Below are 25,988 nucleotides of genomic sequence, written 5' to 3'. Positions count from 1 at the left end.
TTGGAACAGGCTGCCCAGGGCAGGGCTGGACTCCCCATCCCTGGAGGGGTTTAAAAGCCTTGTGGATGTGGCACTTGGGGACAGGGGTCAGTGGTGGCCTTGGCAGTGCTGGGGGAACAGCTAGGCTTGGTGATCTCTGAGGGCTTTTCCAACCTGAAGGATTCTCTGACTCCATCTGATTTAGGGAAAACTCTGTCCTTGCTGATTTGGGTTATTTAATGGCACAAACTGAGTCACATCACTGCAAAGTACAGTCTGGCCCCAGCCCAGCTTGTGGCCCCAGCTGGTCCCCCATGGGTGGGGGGGGATGCAACCCAGAGGTGGCACCTCATCAAAGCAAACAAAAAGAGAATTTTGGGTCCCAAGTATCTCTGAGAGGGGACAGTGCCTGGGCAGGTGACAGAGGTGCCACCAGTGCTGCTTCTCATGAAATTACTCTGGACTTACACCCAGTTCCTGCTCCACTTGAGCAGCTCTGGAACCTTCCCCTCAATAACAGAGATCTCAAAAAAGCCAAGAAGCACGGGCCTGTGTCTGGTTTTATCACCCTAAATCCCAGGGGGAATGTGCTGGTGCAGGAGATCACAAAACACATCCAGCTGGGAATGGATCCATTGGGGTCATCAGGGGGAGCAGCACCCAGGCTCCAGCAGGACCCACAGGGCCCATGGGGGACCTTCACAGAAATCACAGAATGCACAGAGTCACCAGGTTGGAAGAGACCTTCAAGACCATTGAGTCCAACCCAGCCCCAGCAGCTCAACTCAACCCTGGCACCCAGTGCCACATCCAGGCTTTGTTAAACACACCCAGGGATGGTGACTCCAGCACCTCCCTGGGCAGCCATTCCAGCACTTTATCACTCTTTCTGTAAAAAACTTCTTCTAATATCCAACCTGTATTTCCCTTGATGCAGCTTGACCTTCCCACCTCATCTCTGGCAGCTCAGAGGAGCTTGTCACTCTGGGCAGCCTCAGTTTCCCTGGGAAAGGGGATTCGCAGGGCTGTCAGGAGCAGCCTGTGCCCGGGCTGTGCCAGAGCTGCTGTCCCCGCTCAGGGCAGGGGGTGCTGCCCGGGCCGTGCTCCCCGGGTGCTGCAGCGGTCCCCAGCGCTGTCCCCGCTGCCGGAGGTGGCTCTGCCTCCAGCTGCCACCAGCGATCAGCGCCGGGCTCAGGTTTCTGCAGCCCCATGACTCTGCTCATTCCTGTCCCGGGGAGCCGCCGCGAGCAGCCCCAGCTCTGCTCCTGCCCCCTCTCCTGCCCCTGTCCCCTCTCCTGTGGCTGGGCTGGAGCCGCCTGGCAGCACCAGGAGCGGGCTGGGAGATGCCGGGGCAGGGCAGCACTGCCTGAGATTACACTGGGAGCCTCAAAGGGGGTGTTGCCCCTGGCACGGGAATTCTTTGTGGCTTTTCAGGATCTTTTGCAGGCTCTGAGCCCTTTGGGGTCACCCAGAGAGGATGGGATGGCCCCGGGGAGCAGGAGCAGGGCTAATCCCATGCCCAGACCCTACACACCAGCATCTCTGGTTGCCTTCCAAGATTTGGAAGCAAAGCCAAGCCCAGGCTCCGTGGGGGCTCAGCCCAGCACCCCTCTGTCCCCAGTGAGCCCAGACCCACAGAGGGGCACAGGGTGGGCCACACAGCGGGGTCCCACCAGCCTGGGTGAAGTGTCCCACCCTGGGACCAGCCCCTGGCCCCTGGCACATCCTGGCAGGTTTTTAGCAGCTCCTATGAATAACCCAGACCAAACTCTTTGTGCTCCCACAGGCAAAGGCAGCTCAGGCCCAATGACAGGTCTGACACAAATCACCCACCAGGTCCCTCAGGGCTGGGCCCAGCTCTCCAGCACCTGAGTCCTCCAATAGTCCCTGATTAAGGAAAATCCCTGCCCCTCATCTTTCCTGCTGGGAAATCAATCACTTAAAATGTCCCTACAGAGCACTGACTTATTTACTTAAATTTTGGCCACCCAGCTGAGATGAGTGACTCCTTTTTGCTGTGACACTGTGGCAGCAGCTCTCTGGCCACAGACAGCAACAGAGAACTTTCCCAGGGAAAGGCTGTGAGAAGATCAGAGAAAAGAATTATAAATAATTCTTATCTTAGCTTGCTGCACCTATTATTTTGAACATGTGTAATGTGTTGTGGAGATTTGTTTACCACAGGGTGGTTTTCTTAATTAGCCAATGATGATGGTGTTTGGACTGGAGCACCAATTAGGTCCAGGTGTATGATAACTGTCTATAGAAGCAATGGGTTTCTTAATAATGATGTAATGATAAAGAGATTGATCAGCCTTCTGTGAATCATGGAGGCAATGCTAATTATCACCTGGCTGGGGACCTGCTGCTGTGACAGGTGAGCTGCAGCTTTGGGACCCTGCCGTGGCATGTCCTGGATGAGCATCTCAACCCCCAGCTCCTGCACCAGGAATTGCCAGCAGGGAGCTGGGAGCAGCTCCCACCTCAGGAGTGCCCAGGCTGCACTTGGAGAGAAATCAGCTCCCAAGATATTTTTGTTGCTGAGGGCACACAAAGGAATTGGGCACCAAAGTACCAGGACTGGTCTGGGAGCTCCTGGGGATGCTGTGTAAGAGGATCTGTGCAACAGGACAGTGGGGGCAGGTCCTGTCTGAGGCTGCTGGAAAAGCCACCCCATCCAGGCACTTCCTTCTGCCCAGAAATAACCTCCATGGGCTGGGGAAGAGAGGGGGAGGGCATTCTTAGCTCTGGGGGACACAGGGGCTTGGGATCTCCCTGACCTCCCTAAGTCCAGCTTCTCCCTCCTCAAGGCATTTATTTTTTTGGGGGATCACCTGCAAACCTGGAGCCTCCTGTGCTCTGGGCTATTGTATTTGCTGGGAAATGCCCCACGAAGGCAGGAATGATGCATCTGACTCCATGTTCTCAGAAGGCTAATTTATTATGATATGATATGATATGATATGATATATGATATGATATGATATGATACGATACTATACTAAAGAATACACAAAGGATCCTTACAGAATGCTAAAAAGATAATAATGAAAACTCGTGACTCTTTCCAGAGTCCCAACACAGCCTGGCCTTGATTGGCCAATGGGAGAAAACAACTCACAGCAGAATCCAATGAAACAATCACCTGTGGGTAAACAATCTCCAAACACATTCCACATGAGCACAACACAGGAGAAGCAAATGAGATAAGAATTGTTTTTCTTTTCTTTGAAGCTTGTCAGCTGCCCAGGAGAAATATCCTTTTCAGAGAATGTGAATGCCACACTGGGGGACACCTGCAGCCCTGGAGCTTCCCAGGGAACCAGGCCAGGAAGATGCAGCTTCCCCCAGGCACACAGGGCTGGGTGGGTGAGGACAGGCACAGCTGGGGTGTGCCAGGAGGAGGCTGCTCCTGGGAGTGTGGGAAATGAATTTGTAGAGAATTCTCAAAGTTGGATAGAAAGTTCACATAGATGTATCTGTATGTAAAGTTTGAGATAAAAAATATTGACTTACAATGACATGGAATAGGACAGATATTGTTTAAAGAGGAATAGAACAAGAAACAAGTTTTAAAGAATATCTTTGCAAATAAGAGTAGATATTTTAGAGGAGATCCCAGCCCTGTTTACATTGGGAACAGCTCTGGGATGCCCTGACCATTCACACACAGCTCAAGGAGCTGCCCTGAGCTGCTCTAAGAGGAATTCACCTGCAAACTTGCCCTGCAAGGTTCATCCTCTTGGGACACTCTGGAAAAATCCCACAGAGAGCAACAGGGACAGAGTCCAGGAGAGCACACAGCCAGAACAGCCCCAGCAGGTGTAAATGAGCCTCACTCAGCAGGAGCAGCCGAGCCCGGGGCTCTGCAATGGGGATTAGTGTGTGACAAGGGACTCTGCAGCGGGGATTAGTGTGACAAGGGACTCGTGTGCCACGGGCAGGGAGGGGACAGGCTGGGACTCCCTCGGGAAACCAGAGATTCACCTCAGCTCCTGCAGATTTCCCAGGGGCTCAGCAGGGCTGTGGAATTTTCAGGTTGTAAAAACTCCCAAATTCCACGGATTAAGCTGCCAAGAAAACACAAATCTGCTCCAAACCCAGCCAGGGCAGCAGGACACACAGGGTGACAGGAGCTGGGTTGGAAAGTCTGGTGGCTGCAGAAAACCTTCCTGGCCTGGTTCCAGGGGTGCCACAGCCTGAAAACGTCCTGTGAGCTCTTTATTTGTTTAGTTCCTGCTGAATTTCCCACAAGTTTTAGGAAAAAAAAAAAAACATGGGAAGATTGAAAAAATCTGATGTGAATTTTTTTTTTTTTTTAATCCACAAGTAACACAGCGGGTGGAGAACTCCAACCCTGCAGGTGAGGGAGATTCACCTCAGCTCCTGCAGATTTCCCAGGGGCTCAGCAGGGCTCTGGAATATTCAGGATTATGGGAGTTTCTCTCAGGGACTCGGATAAGCACCCTCAGTTGTGCCAGACAAAATCAACCATTTTATAAATAAATCTACATTCCTTTCTGTGCCGTTTAAGAGTTTGATGCTTCTACCCCTAGAGAAATTGTAAACCTTAATTCTGTGCTGTAACTCCATTACAAAAACCATGTGGAAAGATACAGGAAATCTCCAGAATTTCCTTTCACACACAAATGGCTCTCAGGACACTGCTGTGGGCTGGTGGAATTCCAGCAGCACGGTGGTTCTGGAACCTTGCTGGGCTTTTAGGCTGCTTTAAAGGCAGAGGGTGGGAGAGCCCAAACCAGCCCAGCTCACCCCTGCAGCACCCCCTCCGTGCCTCCCAGAACTCCTGCAGGTGCCACTTCCCCCCCAGGAAATCTCCTCCCTCTGCATCCCGATCATCCCGGCAGGGATGGGGCAGGGCAGGGCAGCGGGCCCGGCTGGTCCCGCAGGGTTTGGGGCTGAGTCACGGCTCAGCCCCGGCAGCTCGGGATGTCCCCAGCGCTGCCATGGCCACCACCCCGTCCCCGCACAGCCCTGACCTCCGGGAGAGGCTCTGCCTCCAGTCCTGTCCCGGGCCGCGCTCCCTGGGCAGCAGGAAAGGGAGGGAGGGGATTCTGCATCCATCCCGGCATCGACGGGTGTGGGATGGGTCCAGAGGAGCCACGGAGCTGCTCCAGGGCTGCAGCCCCTGTGAGCCAGGCTGGGGGAGCTGGGGGTGCTCACCTGGAGAGGAGAAGCTCCAGGGAGAGCTCAGAGCCCCTGGCAGGGCCTGAAGGGGCTCCAGGAGAGCTGCAGAGGGACTGGGGACAAGGCATGGAGGGACAGGACACAGGGAATGGCTCCCACTGCCAGAGGACAGGGATGGATGGGAGATTGGGAATGAGGAATTGTTCCCTGTGAGGGTGGGCAGGCCCTGGCACAGGGTGCCCAGAGCAGCTGGGGCTGCCCCTGGATCCCTGGCAGTGCCCAAGGTCAGGCTGGACACTGGGGCTGGAGCAGCCTGGGACAGTGGGAGGTGTCCCTGCCATGGCAGGGGTGGAATTAAATGGTTTTTAAGGTCCCTTCTGACCCAACCCATTCCATGATTATCAGATCCCTGAGCCATTCCCAACCCTGCTCTCCCAAACCTGCTGCATGTCCAGGAAACCCCCTCTCCAGCCCTGCAAGCATTGAACAGGTTTAGAGACCCCCAAATTCCACGGATTAAGCTGCCAAGAAAACACAAATCTGCTCCAAACCCAGCCAGGGCAGCAGGACACACAGGGTGACAGGAGCTGGGTTGGAAAGTCTGGTGGCTGCAGAAAACCTTCCTGGCCTGGTTCCAGGGGTGCCACAGCCTGAAAACGTCCTGTGAGCTCTTTATTTGTTTAGTTCCTGCTGAATTTCCCACAAGTTTTAGGGAAATAACATGGGAAGATTGAAAAAATCTGATGTGAATTTTTGTTTTTTATCCACAAGTGATACAGGGGGTGGAGAACTCCAACCCTGCAGGTGAGGGAGATTCACCTCAGCTCCTGCAGATTTCCCAGGGGCTCAGCAGGGCTCTGGAATATTCAGGATTATGGGAGCTTCTTTCAGGGACTTGGATAAGCACCCTCAGTTGTGCCAGACAAAATCAACCATTTTATAAATAAATCTACATTCCTTTCTGTGCCGTTTAAGAGTTTGATGCTTCTATCCCTAGAGAAATTGTGATCGCTTAATTCTGTGCTGTAACTCCATTACAAAAACCATGTGGAAAGATACAGGAAATCTCCAGAATTTCCTTTCACACACAACTGGCTCTTAGGACACTGCTGTGGACTGGTGGAATTCCAGCAGCACGGTGGTTCTGGAACCTTGCTGGGCTTTTAGGCTGCTTTAAAGGCAGAGGGTGGGAGATTTTCACAACAACACCTTGAAGAAAATTAAGTGACCACAAGCCTTTCCCCACTCTATTTTAAAATAGTGGTGGGCTCAGAAGACTTAGAGTGAGAAAAAAAAGTCATTTTTCATTTTCCAGCATTATGCTCTGAATCGCAGATGTTTCTGAGCGCTCGGCAGGGCCGCGTGGCTGTGACACCTCTGGCCCCGGTGGCTCCCGTGAGTGACACATCCCCCGGGCCGGTTCCTGTCACCACCGCGGCGCTTTGCCCTGCTCGGGGTGGGGTTTGTTGCTGTGCCCGCAGCGTGGCCCAGGCCAGGCGTGCCAGCAGGGATGGGGGATGTGTCCAAGTGCATCCGTCACCAAGGGCTGCCTGGAATGCGCCCGAGCCCGGCCAAAGGGAAGGTCCTTGGGAAACGATTCCAGAGCCAGCCCAGCACTGCTGGGTGCCTCTTCCCAGCCAGAGCAGGGCACTGAGATGCTGCAGCGGCTCCTGCTCCTCGTGTGCCACCACTGTCCCCCTGCCAGGCCACTGCTTGTCACCCACAGGTCACCCAGGGCAGAAGCACAGGGGGCTGGGGAGGGACTGGGGACAAGGGACGGAGGGACAGGACACAGGGAATGGCTCCCACTGCCAGAGGGCAGGCATGGATGGGATCTTGGGAATTAGGAATTGTTCCCTGTGAGGGTGGGCAGGGGCTGGGATGGAATCCCCAGAGCAGCTGTGGCTGCCCCTGGATCCCTGGCAGTGCCCAAGGCCAGGCTGGACACTGGGGATTGGAGCACCCAGGGGTCCCTGCCCATGGAATGGGATGAGCTTTAAGGTATTTCCAACCCAAACCATTCCCTGATTTCATGATTTTAAGCCCACGGAGGATGAATTCCCTGCTATGGGAACGATGCAGCTCCCCTGCTTTTTGCCTGTCTCGAGCAGAGAGGAGCCCTCCCAACTCTCTCCAGCCTTTTCCTGGCAGCAGCCAAGCTGCTCCAGCCTGGTGCTGCACTGGGACAGGGACACCCCGCAGCTGTGCTGGGGATTTCCATGGAACGGGATGCACAGTTCCTTTGGAATTCCAATTCCAGCAGCACCTTCCCTGGGCTCTGCACTGCTCTGGGTGCTCTGCACCTGCCAAAACCAGTGCTGCCCCCTCCTCCAGCTTCTTGCAAAAACCCAGCCGAGCCCACCCGGCTCCGCCTTCCTTTGGAAAGCCAAATCCTCCGTGCTGAACCTCCCGGGAGCACGGCTCCTCCAGGAACATCAGCCCCAAAAATCCAGAGGCGCCTCCGCTCCTGCAGCAGCACCAAACCCACGTGGGAACGAATTCCCGGCAATTCCCGGATCGCTGCTGCCCTGCAGCTCCCGGGGCTCGGTGCCCTGAGGCTGTACCTGCTGTGCTCGGCGTGGGGGTGGCACACACAGCCCGGGAGCTGTGAAATCCTGGGATGCTCTCCCCGGCCGCAGATGGAAATAGGAGGTTGCACCATCCCGCAGCCACGCACTGACCCGTTCCTGCCTGGAGCCGGGGATGCCACCCCAACCCCACTCCTGCTGTCCCTGCTGGGGGACAGGGCATTGCTGGAAAGGGGACACCGGCCTGGGTGGCGGCTCGGGGTTATTTTGGGGGGAGATGGCAGTGCTGGAGGCTTGAGCAGCCAGGGAAGGGTTAAAGTGGGGACCGTGCGCTCGCCCACTGCCCACCCTGCACTCGGGTGTCATCCGGAGCTGCGGCTCCTCCCTGCCAGCAGCTCCCGTGTCAGGCTTGGAAAAGATCTGAGCCGTGCTGGGAAGGCAGCGAGGGGACAGCGAGGGGACAGCGAGGGGACAGCGAGGGGACAGCGAGGGGACAGCGAGGGGGAAGGGAGAGTGGCGTGAGGCTGCAGTGACCCGCTGCCCCCAGGCTCCGGGGCACGGGGGCAGGGATGCCCCAGCCCTGGGGAATGCCAGCAGGCACAGCAGCTCCCGCAGGGATCCCCCGCACAGCACCAGGAGCAGGTCCCAGCCCTGCTGCTCCCGTGGGATTTGCAATATTGGGAGCCCGCATTTTCCCAGGGCTGGAAGATGCCCCTTTCCCAGTGCAGCCTCTGGATCCCAATTCCCTGGAGCAGACCCCTGCCAAGCAGGACCAGCACGGGGCACCTGGAGCTGCCACAGATGCCGAGCCCCACAGCCCCAGAGATCTCATTCAGATCCACCTGGAAATGGAGAAGGGGGACCCAAAGATGAGATGTTCCAGGGATTTATGAATCCCAGGAGGGAGGCAGCAGGACAGGCACAGAGGCTGAGCGTCCTTCCTGCTCTCTCCCGAGCTAAACTGGGATCTTTTCCCTCACAACTTCCCAAAGCATCCACCACCTTCTCCCCTTTCTGCCCTGCACAGAAACCACCTCATTAATCCAACCTGCTGCAAACAGAACCTCGTCAGTCCAACCTGCTGCAAACAGAAACGCTGCTGGGCATCTCCTCGTGGCTCTGCCGCTCCCTCTCCTACCCCAAATCCAGCAAATTTCCCTGAGTGGAGCTGGAGCTGCCCAAGGGACTCCACAGAGCCAAGCAAAATCCTGAACCGGACCCTTCTGCACACATCAGAAAATAGAAAATGCTATTTAAATATTAGCACAGCACAGTCGAGGCAGGACTTTGTGCTCGTTAACCAGTTCCTGTAAATATGCTCTTTCCCCTTCAAACCACTATAAACCCTGGAAAGAACCAGAGGAGGCAGCTCCAGCACTGCATCAACCCATGCAGGGTGTCCCCGGGATAATGGGACTGACTGGGGTGTCCTGCTGTCCCCAGGGCTTTGTGGAATTGTTGTCCCTTGCTGGCAGCCGCAGTTCCATCCCTCGCCTGCCGCCGGCTGATCCCTGACAGCTCCATCACTGCCCTGAGGGCAGGGCAGGGAATGCTCGTGATGCTCGGCAAACGCCCCTCTGAGGGATGGGGGAACGGGGGAACGGGGGAACGGGGGAATGGGGGAATGGGGGAGTGGGGGGGGGGAATGGGGGAATGGGGGAATGGGGGAATGGGGGAAATGGGGGAAATGGGGGAATGGGGGAATGGGGGAATGGGGGAATGGGGGAAATGGGGGTGAATGGGGGAAATGGGGGAAATGGGGGAATGGGGGAATGGGGGAATGGGGGAAATGGGGGTGAATGGGGGAAATGGGGAGAATGGGGGAATGGGGGAATGGGGGAATGGGGGAAATGGGGAGAATGGGGAGAATGGGGAGAATGGGGGAATGGGGAAAATGAGGGAATGGGGGAATGAGGGAATTGGGGAATGGGGGGAATTGGGATATGGGGGAAATGGAGGAATGGGGGGGAATGGGGAAATGGGAGAATAGGGGGGAATGGGGGAAATGGGGGAGTGGGGGAAATGGGAGAATGGTGGAATGGGGGGGAATGGGGGGGAATGGGGGAGTGGGGGAAATGGGGAAATGGTGGAATGGGGGGGAATGGGGGGAATGGGGGGAATGGGGGGAATGGAGGGAATGAGGGGGGAATGGAGGGAATGGGGGAATGGGGAAATGGGGGTAAATTAGGGGAATGGGGAAAATGGGGAGAATGGGGGAATGGGGGCTGACTGCCCCTGGAAAAACCCCAAAAGGGTTCTTGGGGAGCACAGCCGGGCCCTGTCCATGCAGTGAGTGATGGGAGCTGGCACAGGGGAGACACAGCACCCAAAACCCCTGAGCTGAACCCCAGCCTGGTACTGCCTGATTGCCGTGGGGGATCCAGCTCTGGGCTGTGCCTGAGTGCCCACAGCCCCAGTGTGGGAGCAGCCTCCCCTTCCCTGCCACCCCATCCCCGATGTTCCCGCCTGGCACAGGGGTCCCACTGCCCCCACTGCCCCCTCTGCCCCGGGGGTCGCCCCCTGCCGCCCCACGGAGCAGGGGGGCTCTGCAGGGACAGGGCCCTTCCCGAAAGGAGACACTGGGAGCACCCGCAGACCTTTCCTGCAACCTTGGCTTGCCCAGGCCGGGGTTTATATTTAGACCTCCAGGAGGAGAAGCCAGGAGAAAGGAGCCTGAGACTTGTGAGCCCTGCCCGTGGCTCCTTTAGTGACACGGCAAGGTGGCTTGGGAGCCCATTGCCCGCCACGTCCCTGACTGTCCCCTGTCAGCCTGGCACAGCCCTGTGGCCACTGAGGGCCCACTGGCTGCTGCCACCCTGTCCCGTGCCCTGCCTGCACTTTTGTGGGGACTTTGTCCCCTGTCCTGGACAGTCTTCCATGCAGGGGGGTCCAGCAGCTGCCTCCAGCCCTAAACACTCCCCCAGAGCCACCAGAGTCCATCCTGGTCCCGTCCACCTCCAGTGCTCAGACCGCAAATCCCGGGACACTGCCGGCACCGCTCCAGGCACAGTGACAGCGACAAACCTGCGCACATCCCCGACCCTGCCGCCCTGCCCGGGGGCCTGGCAGCCGCCCAGGGCTGACCCCAGTACTTACTATTGGGTGGAGAGTGCGAAATCCCAAGGAGAGACCTTTTAGGGCCCGAATTTCCCTCTCCTTCGACTCCTGGACGCTTTGGCTCGGCGAGTTGGCAGCGCAGCTGCTGCTGCTGTCAGATGGTCATGAGTGAAACCTGAGGACATGCGGGCTCCTTCAGGTAGCCTGGCCCGGCTCAGCTGTGGCATTCGTTCCGTGCCGCGCCAATCAGGGCGCTGGCGGAGCCATCGCCCCCGGCCGCGGGCAGCCCTGCCCGGCAGCCCTGCCCCAGGTGTGCCGCCGGCTCCGGCACCCCGAGGGACGCGGGACGTGGAGGGGAGGTGGGAGAGACCCTGGCCAGCGCCTCCCCGGCAGTGACAGGCGCTGGGGAGAGCAGCGGGACAACTGCGAGGGCGGGGGGGGCACCGGGTGCCAACGCCGCTGCCAGCGCTGCCCCGAGCCCGCGGCTCCTCGGAGCGGCATTCCCGCTGTCCGGCACCCAGGAGCGGCCCCGCTCCTCCCCTTGCTGGCAAACGAGGGGTGTCTGTCACTGTTTTGTTCCCCCTCACACCCTCTTGCACCAGATGCCCCCCACGTGTCCTGCCCACGGGGACCCCCTGAGCCACAACCGGGGTGACACAGACACAGGGATGTGCCGTGGGGTTGTCCCCCTTTTGTGCTTCCTGATGGGGCCTTTGGGTTCTCCTGCCAAGCCCAGGCACTTCTGGGGTTCGGGGGTGCTCAGGGTGCCCCCAGGGCCAGGAGGAGAGGATGAAGGGACACCCAGCTTGCAGGGTCAGCCCTTCTGGGGTGCTCAGGGCTGTGCTGGGGGTGGAGCAGCCACCCCAGCACTCAGCCTGGTCAGAGGGGTTCATCACCTCCCCAAAACCACTGTTCCTGTGAATAATTTCTGCTTTTTCAGTCCCAAAACACCCTGGAGAAACTTCCCAGTGTTGGGGTGGCTTCAGTGGAGCTGCATCCCCTGACTTGCCCAGCCTGGAATGCCATGGGAATCCCCTTCCCTGCCCAGCCCCTCTCCCCTGTGCCCTCCAGCTTCCTCCGCAGCCAGCACATCCATGCCAGGCCTGCAGCCCTAACCAGGGAGCTGGGAGCTGAAGGTCCTTGGCCTGATTCTGCTTCTGACTCCACGGTTTTCCTGTCCTGTGTGGGCTGTGGGAATGAGGCAGAGCAGGAGGCGTTTCAGCTCTCCAGGGAAGGATGAGCTGGGGCAGGACGAGCTCTGTGCAGGGGAGGCCAAAGGTGTGCTTTGGGAGGCATCTCTTGGATCTCTTCAGTTGAAAACCAGGGCTCTGCTGGCTGGCTTGGAGCCCTGAGCAGGCTCAGAGGGGATAAAACCAAGGCAAGGAGGGAGGGAAGAGCCCAGAGCAGCTCCCAGGCCTGGCTGGCACTGGGAGCCTGTGCACTGTTAGCTTCTGATCTGTATTGTCTCACCCTTCACATGAGACTGAAAATGGAATAAAAGTTTTTAAAACACGTCTCAGTTACCCCATCTCTGAGTCAGAAAAAGGCTGAATCCAACAGGAGCCCACTGGGGGCTGAGCAGCAGAACAACAGCCATGATCCAGGGGCACGGAGCATTCCCTGTGCATCCCAGGGTTTGGCTGCTGAGGACAGCAGGGACAGGGACACCCTCCTGCTGTGCCTGTGGGGACTTTCCACTGCTCTGTTGGTCACAGCAGGGAATTCAGGGGATGTTTGGTGGCTCCCAGCAGCTGCCCCAAGCCCAACCTTGTCACCACAGGGAGACTTTTGAAGTTCCATAGGTCCATTTCTGCTTTTCCCAGCCCAAGAGCAGGCCTGGAGTGAGGCTGGAAATGCTGGGATGTATCTCCTGCCCTGTGGGATGGGGGGACACTGAGGGTCCCCAGCAGGGCACAGGGGCACAGTTCTGTCTGCAGAACCAAGGAAATCCCAATGGGAATGGAAGCTTGGGGCACCCAGGGGTACTGACTACACTGATCGGGGTGGGAAAAACGTGTCCTTGGGTTCCAGGGTGGAATTAGGGCCATGCTTGGTCCAGCCTCGGGTATTTGAGGTGCCCTGGCTTGTGGTGCTGGATCCACCACAGGATCCCAGAATCACGGAATGGTTTAGAGGGACCTTAAATCCCACCCAGTGCCACCCCTGCCATGGCAGGGACACCTCCCACTATCCCAGGCTGCTCCAGCCCCAGTGTCCAGCCTGGCCTTGGGCACTGCCAGGGATCCAGGGGCAGCCCCAGCTGCTCTGGGCACCCTGTGCCAGGGCCTGCCCACCCTCACAGGGAACAATTCCTGCCCGATCTCCCATCCATCCCTGCCCTCTGGCAGTGGGAGCCATTCCCTGTGTCCTGTCCCTCCAGCCCTTGTCCCCAGTCCCTGTCCAGCTCTGCTCACTGCCAGCTCTGCTCACTGTCCCCGCCGTGTCCCCACCGCGTCCCCACTGTGTCCCCGCTGTGTCCCCGGGGCTCTGCCGGTCCCTGTGCAGGCAGGGAACGGGGGACTCCCGGTGTGCCGGAACACGGGGAGGGCGAATTCCCCGAGCTGCAGCGCCGGGACCATCCCGGAGCGGGATGAAGGAGCGGAGGGGAGCCCAGGGCACCCTCTGTGCCCAGGCAGGGGTCCCGGCAGCTCCGGAGGATCGGGAACGCGGGCAGAGCAGCGCCGGGCACCGCGCCCCAGCCCGGCCCGGCTCCCGTCCCAGCGCGGGTTAACCCGCAGCTGGCCGGGCTGCCCGGCTGTCCCGGCTGTCCCGGCTGTCCCGGCTCTTCCCGAGTGCCCGGAGCAGTGTGACCCGTGCCTCACTCTCTGCTGCTCTCGGGGCCGGGCTCAGCGGCCGCTGTCACCCCGGGTGGCCCGTGGGGACACCGCGCTGCAGCGCTGCCAGCCCCCCGTGCCGGCGCTGCGGAGGGGCCGCAGTGCCACCCTCCGGCTCCGGGCAAAACTCCCCCGAGCCCGGGCACCGCTCGGGGACACGCTGGGTCAGCAGGGTGCCGGGCCCGGCCGTGCTGGGGAGGGGATGCGGGAAAACTGACCCTGCTCTGCCTCCCGAACACAGCCTCAGCATCGCTCAGCGTGCAAAAAATCTCCGAGATTGTGAGGATCTTCAGAAGAAATTCCTCCCTGTGAGGGTGGGCAGGCCCTGGCACAGGGTGCCCAGAGCAGCTGGGGCTGCCCCTGGATCCCTGGCAGTGCCTAAGGCCAGGCTGGATGGGGCTGGGAGCAGCCTGGGGCAGTGGGAGGTGTCTTTGCCTATGAGATTTAAGGTCTCTTTCAACACTTTAAGATCCCTTTCCATGATCTTTTGCAGCTGCAGGGGGTGGTCCATGCTGGGAGCTTTGGAAAACCTTTCCTGCAGGCTGAGGGTGATTCCCAGTCCCCTCCTGGAGCCACACTGGCATCCTGTCCTGCAGGGGCTTCAAAGTCCCATGGGGTTCAAAGCCCCGCAAACCCCAGAGGGTCATTTGGGGTCATTTATCACCCCAAAAACCCATCTGCAGCTGGAAATAGGTGCAAATCCAGAGTTTTTCAAAGTATTATAGAAACAGGCATTCCCACTGAGCACCCCCAGTCCTGCTGCTGTCTCATCCCTGCCACTCATCCCATCCTCACTGATGATGGATGATTCCATTCACCTCTGGTCCCTTCCTGGCTGCACACAGGGATTTATTGACAGCTCCTGAGCTCCTCTGGAGGGTTCCTGATGATTCAGGATGTGCTGGCTCTGGAGGGTTTTTAATGAAACATCTCCCATCTCACCCCAGATCAGCTCTGGGGCTCTGTTTCCATTCAGTGCCCTCCCAGATGGGATCTCTGGAGATCCTGCAGCCTGGACAGGGGCCAGCAAGTGGGGTTTATTTAGGGAAGGACATGTGGCACCACAGAGAAATGACAACCCCGGCAGGGTGAGAAGCAAGGCTGGGATCGGGTGGCTCTGGTCTCAGGAGCCTGGGAGAGGCCAGGAAGTCTGGCAGAAGGGCATTTGGGGCCTCTCTCCCTCCTGGAGGCACCATTTCCCAGGGCAGGATCTCGGTCTGGGAGGATGAAGGATGTTCATGGTGGTGGAACAGGCTGGGGGTGGTAGGGGCACCCAGAGGGGACAGGGCACCCCAGGACCTCTGGGACAGCTCTTGGTGCCCCCACCTCGAGATCTTCCTCCCCTTCCTCCTCCACATCCTCTCTTGAGCTTCACCAGGCAAGGGAAAAGCAGAGATTGCCTAGGAGGTACTTCCAGGCATTCCATCATGGGCAGGGTTTTCATCCTGCAGCGACCCCAGTCCCAAATTCTCTGGGTTTGTGGAGCAAACCGACACTCTGAAAAGTGAGGCTGGACTTGGAATGAGATTTTATTGTCAAAGCCCTTCCTGTCCCTGGAAAAAGACCCCCCAAGGAAGCCACATGAGTCCCATTCCTCAGAGCAAAGGACTGGGAGAGCTCTCCTGGCAAGGGAACATCTCCAATTTGATCAACCCACACGGGAGAAAGGGAAGCGTTTTGGGAACTGGGGAGCAACTGGGTCCTGAGGCCACTGGGGGTCTCTTGTAGAGGTGTGGGGTTTTGCCTCTCTGTATCCTCCCTCCATCCCCAGGGGGGCTCTTGGCTGTGTTTAGGAATCTTCCCAGATGGGAAATGATTTTATAAACAAAGGAAGGGGGAAAACATCAATCAGTGAATCCCTCCAGTATCGGTGCTGCTCCTTTTCCTTCAGTGCAAACAAAACCCACCAGCTGTCCCTTGGAGAGGGATTTTTGTGTTCCTCCCCAGTTTCGGGCAGAAAAGTGGAGAACTTCTCTTCCCTTTGCCTGAAACTCTGCCCCAAAGCAGTGAGAGCCCTGGGGGTGAGGTGCTACCACAGGGTGCAAGATCCACCAGGGCTGAGAAGGCAGAGCCTCTCCCATGGTTGTTGCCAACACCCTCTGAAGGTGCCAGACCCAGAACCCCCGAAATCAGGGGGTTTGGGCCTTTCTGGGGGCACGGAGCTGCTCCAGCCCAGGAGCACTGTCCTGCTCACGCTGTGAAGTCCTGGGTGGCCAGGTTGAAGACGTTGCTCTCCATGGACCTCTGCCACGTGCCCCAGTTCCTCCTGATCTCAGCCTGGACCTGCCCAACACCAAAGGCAGTGCTGGCACCCAGGGACACCAGACAGCACCCAACGGAGGGGACTGGGGGGCAAGGGGAGGGGAACTGTCCCTGCCCACCCCTGGCTCTGGGGCACCCTCGGGATGTCCCCGTGCCCGCTGTGGTGCCCAGGGTTGGGGTGGGGACACCCACTCACCTCCCCGTTGAGGAAACAGTAGAGCAGAGCCACCAGGAAGCCCTGGAGAGGACAGGCAGAGCAATTTTCACCCAGAGGAAGGGGCTGGACCCCTCTTGCTCATCTTCTCCCTGCCTCTACCACCTCCCACACCTCTGACCCACCACAGAGGAAATCAGTGCCAGGTTCTCCTGGCCCAACCCTTGTGCCCTGCCCCGGGTGTTTGGGGACACCCTCTCCCAAAAGAGGCCAAAGCCTCACATTCCAGGTATTCCTGGTGTGATTTGGGGTGGGGCCACGGGGCCTTTCCCCCCCATCTCACCTGGTAGGAGCCCAGCACCAGCTCGAAGTAGAGCCGGGCGTCCACGCCCACGTGCTCGGGGAAGAGCGCGAACACCACGTAGTGCACCCCGAAGAGGGGGATGAGCAGCAGCGTGGACTTGGTCAGCCTCCTGTGGAGAGGGACAGGGGCTGGGTGCTCCTGCTGCCCCGTGAGAACTCCCCAAAACCTTGGTCTTAACCCCAGGTAGGTTCAGTGTGAAAGGCAGCTCGTGGAGGCTCCAGGGCTGTCCTCTGTGCTCCTCCAGGGAGGATCCCCCTGCCCTGGGACCCCACAGCCCTGTCCCCTTACATGTACTGCTGCTTGTGGGTTCTGCTGAGGTCCGGGCACCGGATCTTCTGTGCCAACATCCTGGTGACGTTGAGGAAGATGAGGAAGTTCACCTGTCCCGGGAGGCCACGTCAGGCTCTGCACAGCCCCTGGCCGGGTCCCCTGGCCGTGTGGGACCCTGGCTCTGGGGTGGGACTCTCAGGGAACACACTCACAAATATGGCCAGGAGGATGGGAGCCTTGATCACCCACCAGTACACACTGGAGTAGTCATCCCAGCACCTACGGGACAGCAGAGGTGGCTCTGGCACCCACTGGGACCCGTGTGGCCCAGCTGTCCCCCTGCCATTTCTTTGGCCAGACCCCTGACCCCTTTGCACCCCTCTTGCCACAGGATCCACCAGAAAACAGAAATAACATTTAAATAAAGTTAAAGGGAGTTAAAGGGAGTTAAAGTTAAGGGCAGGCCCAGTCCCCCTCTCCTGAGCATCCACCCCATGCCAAAGGTCCATTTCCCAGCACTTGGGCTGGGACACGTGGCTGAGGTGGCCTGGACAAGGCCAAGGGACAGCTGCTCTTACCCGTGGTTGTCATACTGGAGCCTGGTGAGCACCCACACCCCGACTGTGACCATGGGGACACCTGCAAGGACAGGACACAGGCAGGGATGGTCCCTCCAGTGCTCTGGGAAGCCTCTGTGCCACCCCTCTGTCCCTTGTCCCCAGAAACATGTGTCTAGCCCAGTTCTGATGTGGCAGGAAGGTGACAACCTTCCCACCCTCTCCAGGAGAAGGAAGTGGTGCCCACTGATGGTGCTGTGCCTGTGTCACCTCCTGCCCCCCTCCTGCCCCCACGCTCCTCCATCACACCCAGGCACCTGGGATGGGCGTTCCCAGCCCAGCTGGGTGTGGGAAGAAGGGAGGAGCTGTCCTGATCAGTCCACGCTTCCAGCAGCTCTGGGCTCTGGCAGGAGCAGGTGTGTGCCCACCAAGGCCATGCAGGAGATGTCAGGGTGGGGACACGCTGGGAGCAGCCCTGGGGAGCTCTGGCCTGGTCAGACCAGGCCATTCCCAGGTGGTTCCTGCCCAGGGATGTCAGGGATGTCCGGGCTGTTCCAGGCTCACCCCAGCCGATGAGGACGTAGCCCCAGGTGTAGCTCCTGTCGCAGGTGAAGGTGAGCAGCAGCAGCGTCTGCAGGTACAGCCCCTCCACCAGCAGCCAGTAGAAGTTGGCCAGCACTGAGTACTGGAAGAAGGCGATGGCTGCCTTGCAGGTCACCTGCCAGGGAATGAGGGGACGGCTCAGGGTGCAGCACACCCTGCCCTGGGGGCGCAGGGGACTGTCACCCCCATGTCCACCCTCTTGAGGACACCTCTGATGGCCTTTCAGTGATGGCCTTTCAGTGCAGCCCCAGGGACTCTGCCCCAGCCCCTCACATCACCTGCACCAGGCTCTGCTCTGCCTGTGCCCCACGGGCAGGTGACCACGGGCTGGTTTTGTAGGATCTTTAAAAACCCGTGGTTGTGTCTGTGGCGTTCTCAGTGCTGTGTCTTCACTCAGGGGTTCTTGTTTGATTGGAAACCTCAGAGCAGTACCTGGTGCTGGTGGGCTGTGCTGAGCTTTAGCCCCCCCTGGGGACAGCACTGGGGACACAGCCTGAGGCCAGTGGCAGTTTTGAGGACAGAGCTTGTTCCCTGCACAGAGGGAAATGCAGAAATGCTGAACCTCCCCAGGGCCACCCAGAAGAGAATTTCCTCCATCCCACAGCCTCTGTCTCCTCTCTGCAGTGCTAAATCCCCCCAGGTCCCACCAGCCCCCTCCCAAGGAGCCCCTGTTTCTCTCCCTGCCCCGCTCCAGGGCTGGGGTTTGGGATTTACCGTGGACATTGTGCAGTGGTCGATGGACTCGTCCGAGAAGAGGACGCGGTCCTTGATGAACACGGCCGTGCCCCGCAGGATGAAGGAGGTGAAGAAGTGGATGTGGATGGAATTCCTGGTGCAGTGCAGCTTCCTGCAGGAGGGAGAGATGGGCTGGGCCCAAACAGGGCCAGAGAAGGTGCTTTGCTGTCCCCTTCCCAGGGATCACTGCTGGTGATGGTCACAAAGCCCTGGAGAAGCTTTCCTGCTCTAAAATCAGAAGAGCAGGGTTGTTCTGTGCTTGGGGCTGCTCAAGGACAAGGGAACATCCCAGAAACCTCTGGAGAGCCCAAACCTGCAGCACAGGGACATCTGCAAAACCAGAACTCGAGAGGACCACCAGGCAAGGACAACACTGCCATTCTTCTCCTGCCTTCCCAGTTTTCCTGTTGGCTGGGATGGGTCCTGGCTGCTCCAGGAGGGGCCAGGCCGGGGGCAGCCATTCCTGCTGGGATTTATCCCGTGTCCCTCCAGCCGTGGGGCTGGAGCAGCTCCCAGCCCTACCTGAAGCAGCAGAAGATGCCGATGGCCAGGAGCAGCGCTGCCAGCGACGTGGAGTAGCCACAGGTGTAGAGCACCTTCATGGTGACAAAATGGCCTCTCTGCAAGGGACAGCACCGGTGGAGGGAGGGGACAGGGACTGGGAAGTGCTGGTGTGGGGCAAGCAGGCACAGCCAGGGGAGATGGGATAGCTCAGGAGCAAATCCATGGTTCTTTGGCTGATGGGCAGTGTGGAGATGTGGGGACACAGGGACACGGGGCAGTGTGGGGATATGGGGACATGAGCAAATGGGGACATGGGGAAATGGGGACACGGGGCCATGAGGACATGGGGAAATCGGGACAGTTCCCCACAGCCCCAGGGGTCCCACGTGCCTTGGCCTCGGTGTCGTTGCTGCTGTCCAGGGTCTCCAGCTGGCAGGTGCTGTGGTAGGGGGGGCTGGGGGGGCTCCAGCCCCACTCGGTGCAGTTCCTCTGGATCAGCCCTGCAGGACAAGGAGGAACCTCAGGGGAGCCACGGGTGTCACCTCTGATGGCAGCCCCAAAATGCCCAGCCTGGAACAGACAGGGACAGCGGCGTGGTACCCATGGGCTGTCCAACCCTCCCTGATCCCACTGCTCCTTCTGGACCCTATCACTGCCCCTTCTGGACCCTATCACTGCCCTTCCCTCCCAGACCTCATCCCTCCCTCCTCCCAAACCCCATTGCTACCCCATTCCTTCTGGATCCCATCTCACTCCCTCTGGACCCCATCATCCCCCCTGTGCCTGGAGCTGCCAGGAAAACTTTGGACAGAGTGTGGAAACAAGCACAGATCCCTCCTGGGGAAGGGCATTGGGAATTAAGGCTGTAAACATGCTCATTCATCCTGTGAGGGCTCCATCGGACCTCTCCTGAGCTCTTCCTGCCCCAAAGCAAACATTTCCCAACATTTCCCACATAACGCCCGTCTGAGGAAGTGCTGCAATGCTCCGGTGGGAGCTCTCCTTCCCACCCTCCGGGAGGGATGGAGCCAGCTCGGGAGCACTGGGCTGGTGTGTGGGAAAGGAGGGCAGTGAGGGGACTGTCCTGGTGTCACCAGGATGGAGGATGAGGTCCCCAAGGGCTCCACCCACAGAGGATGAAAGGATTTTGGTCCTGCTGTGGCACTCCCTGAATCTCTGCTTTTCCTGTCCCTGCCGGGACCGCAGTTTCCACCGAGGGCATTTTGGGAGAGGCAGGGGCTGTGGGGTCCGAGGGAAGGGCTAGGGTGGCTCAGGAGGCCCTGGCAGGGCGGGTGGGGCCGTGGGATGAGCGATCCCCCCTGGAATCAGACCTTTGGACTTCTTGAAGACGCTCAGGATCTCGGGACAGGCGACACCTCGGGACTGGCCAAGGGGCAGGGCGGGCCAGCAGCTCACCCCGTCCCACTCGGTCGGGCAGCCTGGGGAGGGACAGGACACCAGGTGACACCTGCGGTGACACCGGGAGGGGACGCGCGGGTGGCAGCGCAGCCCCGGCCCCGCGCCGCTGCTGTCCCCGTGCTGTTCCGTGCCCGCAGGCACCGGGAGCATCCCGGCTGCTGTCCCCGGTTCCGTGCCCGCAGGCACCGGGAGCACCCCGGCTCCTCTCCTGGGCACCTCGGGATCCCTTTCAGCGCGGGACTGGGAGCTCCTGGGGCTGCGTCTCACCGACCTCCTGTGGGAGCACCCTGTGTGTGCCGTGGGCTGGGGTTTGCCCGCGGCTCCTGAAATAACCCAGATTTAGGTTGGTTTTTTGCACCTGGAGGCTCAGCTCGGGATGTGCCCCCAAGGACAGAAGGGAGTCATGCAAGGCTTGCTTCGAGCCATCAGCTTAAACGGCTTTTGCTTCCCTATCCAGCACTGAATTCCTGTTTAAGTCTCTCCAATTTTCTTGGCAATGAGCACGGCCAGGCAGACTCAGGGCTGGGGGAATTCGTGATGCAGCAGCCCAGGGTGGGACAAGGCCATCCCACTCCAGGCCAGCTCCTGTCCCAGCACAGCTCCATCATTAATCCTGCAGATCCACATTATCCATGGAGCCACGTCCATTCCCAGCCAGGGAATGTGGAACTGGACAGGTCTGATGAATTTCCTCTGATTTCAGCCTGGGGGTGTCATTCCTGGCAGGGAGGGATTTGCATCCACAATGCCAAAGTGGGGCTTGGTTTTTGCTCTGGAGGATCAGGAAACAAGCACAGAAATGGGATCATCCCTGAGAGCAGTGACTTCAGTTCCTGGGGGTCATGGGAGCAGGGAATCCTGGAATGGTTTGGGTGGGAAGGGACCTCAAAGCCCACCCAGTGCCACCCCTGCCATGGCAGGGACACCTCCCACTGTCCCAGGCTGCTCCAGCCCCAGTGTCCAGCCTGGCCTTGGGCACTGCCAGGGATCCAGGGGCAGCCCCAGCTGCTCTGGGCACCCTGTGCCAGGGCCTGCCCACCCTCACAGGGAACAATTCCTCATTCCCAATCTCCCATCCAGCCCTGCCCTCTGGCAGTGGGAGCCATTCCCTGTGTCCTGTCCCTCCATCCCTTGTCCCCAGTCCCTCTGCAGCTCTCCTGGAGCCCCTTCAGGCCCTGCCAGGGGCTCTGAGCTCTCCCTGGAGCTTCTCCTCTCCAGGTGAGCACCCCCAGCTCTCCCAGCCTGGCTCCAGAGGAGCCTTTGGAACCTCTCCAGGGCCTCCTCTGGAATTTTAGCCCCCATAGTCCAGAGGATGCCACGGAAATGGTGCAAGGAATGGAAGAGAAAAGGCTGGGAGAGCTGGGCGTGCTCACCTGGAGAAGAGAAGCTCCAGGGATGGAGGGACAGGACCCAGGGAATGGCTCCCACTGCCAGAGGGCAGGGCTGGATGGGATCTTGAGAATTAGGAATAAGGAGATCCCAGGACCCTCCCACCCTGTCCGTGGGATCTGAGCCTGTCCTAGAGTCAGGCTCCCCACGCTGGTGCAAGCAGGGAAAGGGATGAATGCAGCTCGGGAGGATGGGGGCAGCAGGAGCCCCAGGATTAAATGCAGATTTTAGTTATGCATTCCCACTTCTCGGATGTTTTCCTGCAGTGAGATTCCTTCCCCTTGGCTGGCACAATTCAGGTTGCAAAATGGACCTTTTCCAATCAATTTGGATTTTCCCTGTTAAGCTGAAGGATAAATGACATCTCTGCAGAGTTACTTAAGCAATTATGCACCTTCATATGCATTTATTGCTTAATTTTTCCACTGCTATGAGATGAAACCCCTGGAATTATGCATTCCTTATTCTCCAGGTGACAATTTTTGCCTGGGATTTGGGCCATTCCACTTTTGGATGGAAACTGAGATGGAATTTAAAAAATTATGTCCAAAAGCAGCACTTGAAAATTGGTTTTTCAACCAGTTAATTCATTTAAAACCCCAGATATAGGAAAACTGAGTTGCTCAAAAAATGTTTGGCAGTCCAATTTACTGAGTTAGGAAGGGGAGCAGATGTGAGATGGTGACACCATGGAGTGACCCCGGTGCTGGTGGCCACAGCCCTGGCATTGGTGCAGGGGGATCCAGGGGACTCTGCCAGGGGCATGGACCAATCCAGCACTGCCATATTCCACAAATATGTGGAGATATGTGGAATATGGCAGTGCTTCTCACCCTGTGGGGGTGAGAAGGCTCCAGGGAGAGCTCAGAGCCCCTGGCAGGGCCTGAAGGGGCTCAGGAGAGCTGCAGAGGGACTGGGGACAAGGCATGGAGGGACAGGACACAGGGAATGGCTCCCAGTGCCAGAGGGCAGGGATGGATGGGAGATTGGGAATTAGGAATTGTTCCCTGTGAGGGTGGGCAGGCCCTGGCACAGGGTGCCCAGAGCAGCTGGGGCTGCCCCTGGATCCCTGGCAGTGCCCAAGGCCAGGCTGGACACTTGGACTGGAGCAGCCTGGGACAGTGGGAGGTGTCCCTGCCATGGCAGGGGTGGCACTGGGTGGGCTTTGAGATCCCTCCCAACCCCAGCCACTCCAGGATTCTCTAAATCCACCAGGACTGAGTTGTGGCTGTTATTTGTGTCCCCCAATCCCCTCTATCCCATCCCAACAGCATTTTTGGGGCTCTCCAGGGATTTTCCTTGACCTTTTCCTTGGTGCTGCTCTCCATCTCCCTGGAAATCCCAAATCTGCAATCCTCTCCCATGACCACCCTCCAGGGACCCCTCAGGAATTCCTCCCTGCTCCCAGGGAGCTGATCCCGGGCTCACCCTGCCCCGCCTGCCCCGGGCTCTGCCGCTCGCTCCGGATCCTCTGCAGACATTCCGCCTCCAGCTCCTGGAAGTGGAGGACGATGGAGCAGTCGGGATGAGTCCCCTGCACCTTGGAGAGGGGAAAGAGCAGGCAGGAGAATCATGGAATTGTGGAATTGTGGAAATGGAGTCATGGAGTTGGGTTGGAAGGGACCACAGACCCATCCCAGTCCCCCCCTGCCATGGGTACGGCCACTTCCCACTATCCCACTGGGATGTGGGCACAGCAAACCTCACATTCCCAGCTCTGGGCTTTGCCAGCAGAGCTGATGGAGCACCAGGGAAAGTGTCCAGATCCCAAAGATGTGAGAGCTGTGGTGGCTGCAGGGATTGGATTGTCTGGGAATCCCTGCTTTGGGATTTGCCTCCTTGGCTCCCAGCTGGAGAACCGGGACACTGAGGCTGAACTGGGGATGCCAGGAACTCTGCCTGTCCATTGCCGGGTATCCCTGCCCATTCCCAGGTGTCTGTGCCCATTCCCAAGTTTCTGTGCCCATTCCCCAGCATCCCTGCAGCATCCAGGTTCAGGGCTGCCTGGGGCAGGGTCTGGGGCCCAGACCTGGGTTTGGGTTGCTGATGGTTTGAGGTGAGAGGCCAGAGATGTCAGAACTGCAGAAACAGAAATGAGGGCGAGTCCCTGAGTTTCCCAAGAGAGGGAAGTGTGGGATGTGTGAGCATCCCTTGGCTGAGCCCTGCCCTGCCCTGCCCTGCCCTGCCCTGGCTGAGCTGCTCCTCAGCGTCCCTTCACCTCCCCCAGAAGATTTTGTTTCCTTTTCCTGCTGAACACAAGATTTGAAGAGAATTTCCAGCCTGGAAAAGGCGTTTTGGGGATGGCTCTGGGCACAGCGCTGGGAAGGCCCAGGAATTCTCCTCCTCCATCCTGCCAGTGATGGGGGACATGGATGGGGCAGGGGGGTTTCTCTCACCCCTCTTTAGCTGCAGAGCTGCTGGGTTAGGTTTGTTATTTATGGCAGCAGGGCCAGGATGCTGGAGCAGGCACAGGGAATGTGCAGGGCTCCCTTCCGAGCTCCCTGCAGGGCAGGGAATTCCTGCTGTGCCTCAGTTTCCCTGCTGGAAGAGCCCTGATTCCATCACTCTCCAAAACCCTGCAAGCCTCGAGTGCTCCCACAGCCCAGCTTCCCTTTCCCTTTCCCTTTCCCTTTCCCTTTCCCTTTCCCTTTCCCTTTCCCTTTCCCTTTCCCTTTCCCTTTCCCCTTTCCCTTTTTTCCTTTTTGCTTTTTTCCTTTTAGCTTTTTTCCCTTTTCCTTCCCCTTCCCCTTTCTTCCTTTTCCCTTTTTTCCTTTCCTCTTTTTCCCTTTTTTCCTCTTTTCCCCTTTTTTCCCTTTTTTCCCTTTTTTCCTTTTTTTCCCTCTTTCCCTTTCCCTTTCCCTTTCCCTTTCCCTTTCCCTTTCCCTTTCCCTTTCCCTTTCCCTTTCCCTTTCCCTTTCCTCAGAGCAGCCTGACCAGCCCAGGGGTGTTTCCCTCACTCGGGCAGCACAACCACCCCAATCCCCCCGTTCCCGCAGGGATTTGGTGCCAGCCATGCCCATGGCCCTGTCTGGGGATCACCCACAGCTGTCCCTGTCCCCTGCACCCCCAACCACCCCAACCCTTGTGCCTGGGGGTGCTCCCCAGGGAGTTCGGGCTCCTCCAGGGGTGTAGGACTCTGGGTGATGTGGGGTGGAGGATCCACTCCCAAGGGATCATCCCTGGGACCTCTGCCCTGGGGGTCCCTGAGCACTGCCCGGTCCTGGGGGTCCCAGCAGCACCATTGTCACCACACTGTCCCCAGGAGCTGTGGGAAAGTCCCCAAGGGGGGCTCGCAGGGCATCCCCCAGGTGTGGGGCATGAGAGATGGGGACGGGATGGGGTGGGATGGGATGGGATGGGATGGGATGGGATGGGATGGGATGGGATGGGATGGGATGGGATGGGGTGGGGTGGGATGGGATGGGGTGGGGTGGGGTGGGATGGGATGGGGTGGGATGAGCAGCCCCACCCTGGGCAGGACCCTTCACTGCTCCCAGCCCCTGGGGTGGCTGGCATGGAGGGATGGCCGGTGCCCCCACCCTGTCCCCGCGCTGTCCCCAGGGTCACTCACCTGAAGCGTGGGCAGCAGCAGCAGGAGCAGCAGCGAGCAGGGCCGGGGCGGCTGCCGGGGACCCTCCATGGCTGCAGCCCGTGGGGTCCCGGCGCTGTCCCCGAGGGTCTGGGGACAGCCCAGCTCCTCCTTCACGAGCCGGGGCTGCGGGGGTGCCCCGCGCCTCCCTGCCCTCTCCCCTCTGCCCTGCCCAGCCCTGCCCCGTATCCCTCAGGGCCCGCCCGGTGTCGCTGCCCGTGTCCCCGCTGTGGCTGTCCGTGTCGCCGCTGGCTCCGCGTCCCCGCCAGCCCGGAGTGACCGCTCGGGGATCGCTGCCGGAGGCTCCTCCCTCCGCTGGGCTGGCATGGAGCGGCTCGGGAGGGACCCGGGCTGGCACTGCCCCAGGGACCCCCAGCCGGGCCCGGGGGTGCCCAGGGGGACACCGAGCCCTTCCCAGCTCCTCGGGGGCCGCCGGGCTGGAAAACCGCTGGAGAACAGCTGGAGAACTGCTGGAAAACCGCTGGAGAACAGCTGGAGAAAGGCTGTGGGAATGGGTGCGGGGTGCGGGGTGCGAGGGTCACATCCCTTGGCAGGGACAGGGGCGCTGCCTCCAGCCCTGCTCCAGGGTAACTCTG

General features: G+C 59.2%; 1 protein-coding gene across 1 annotated transcript; it reads right to left on the bottom strand.

Annotated features, from left to right (window-relative positions):
• Positions 1-15,057: 15,057 nt before the first annotated feature.
• On the bottom strand, positions 15,058-25,582 carry LOC135286654 (vasoactive intestinal polypeptide receptor 1-like). The gene is made up of 13 exons (XM_064399772.1): positions 25,375-25,582; positions 23,232-23,343; positions 20,327-20,434; positions 19,386-19,495; positions 19,014-19,111; positions 18,471-18,603; positions 17,718-17,871; positions 17,175-17,235; positions 16,809-16,875; positions 16,615-16,706; positions 16,306-16,435; positions 16,005-16,046; positions 15,058-15,829 (listed from the first exon to the last, which is right to left on the bottom strand). The coding sequence occupies exons 1-13, from the start codon at positions 25,441-25,443 to the stop codon at positions 15,737-15,739; spliced, it is 1,269 nt and encodes a 422-aa protein (XP_064255842.1). The 5' UTR covers positions 25,444-25,582; the 3' UTR covers positions 15,058-15,736.
• Between the last annotated feature and the right edge of the window lie 406 nt (positions 25,583-25,988).

This window comes from Passer domesticus, chromosome 27, assembly GCF_036417665.1.
Source record: "Passer domesticus isolate bPasDom1 chromosome 27, bPasDom1.hap1, whole genome shotgun sequence".
Taxonomy (NCBI): domain Eukaryota; kingdom Metazoa; phylum Chordata; class Aves; order Passeriformes; family Passeridae; genus Passer; species Passer domesticus.
This window is presented reverse-complemented; position numbering and strand designations above follow the sequence as displayed.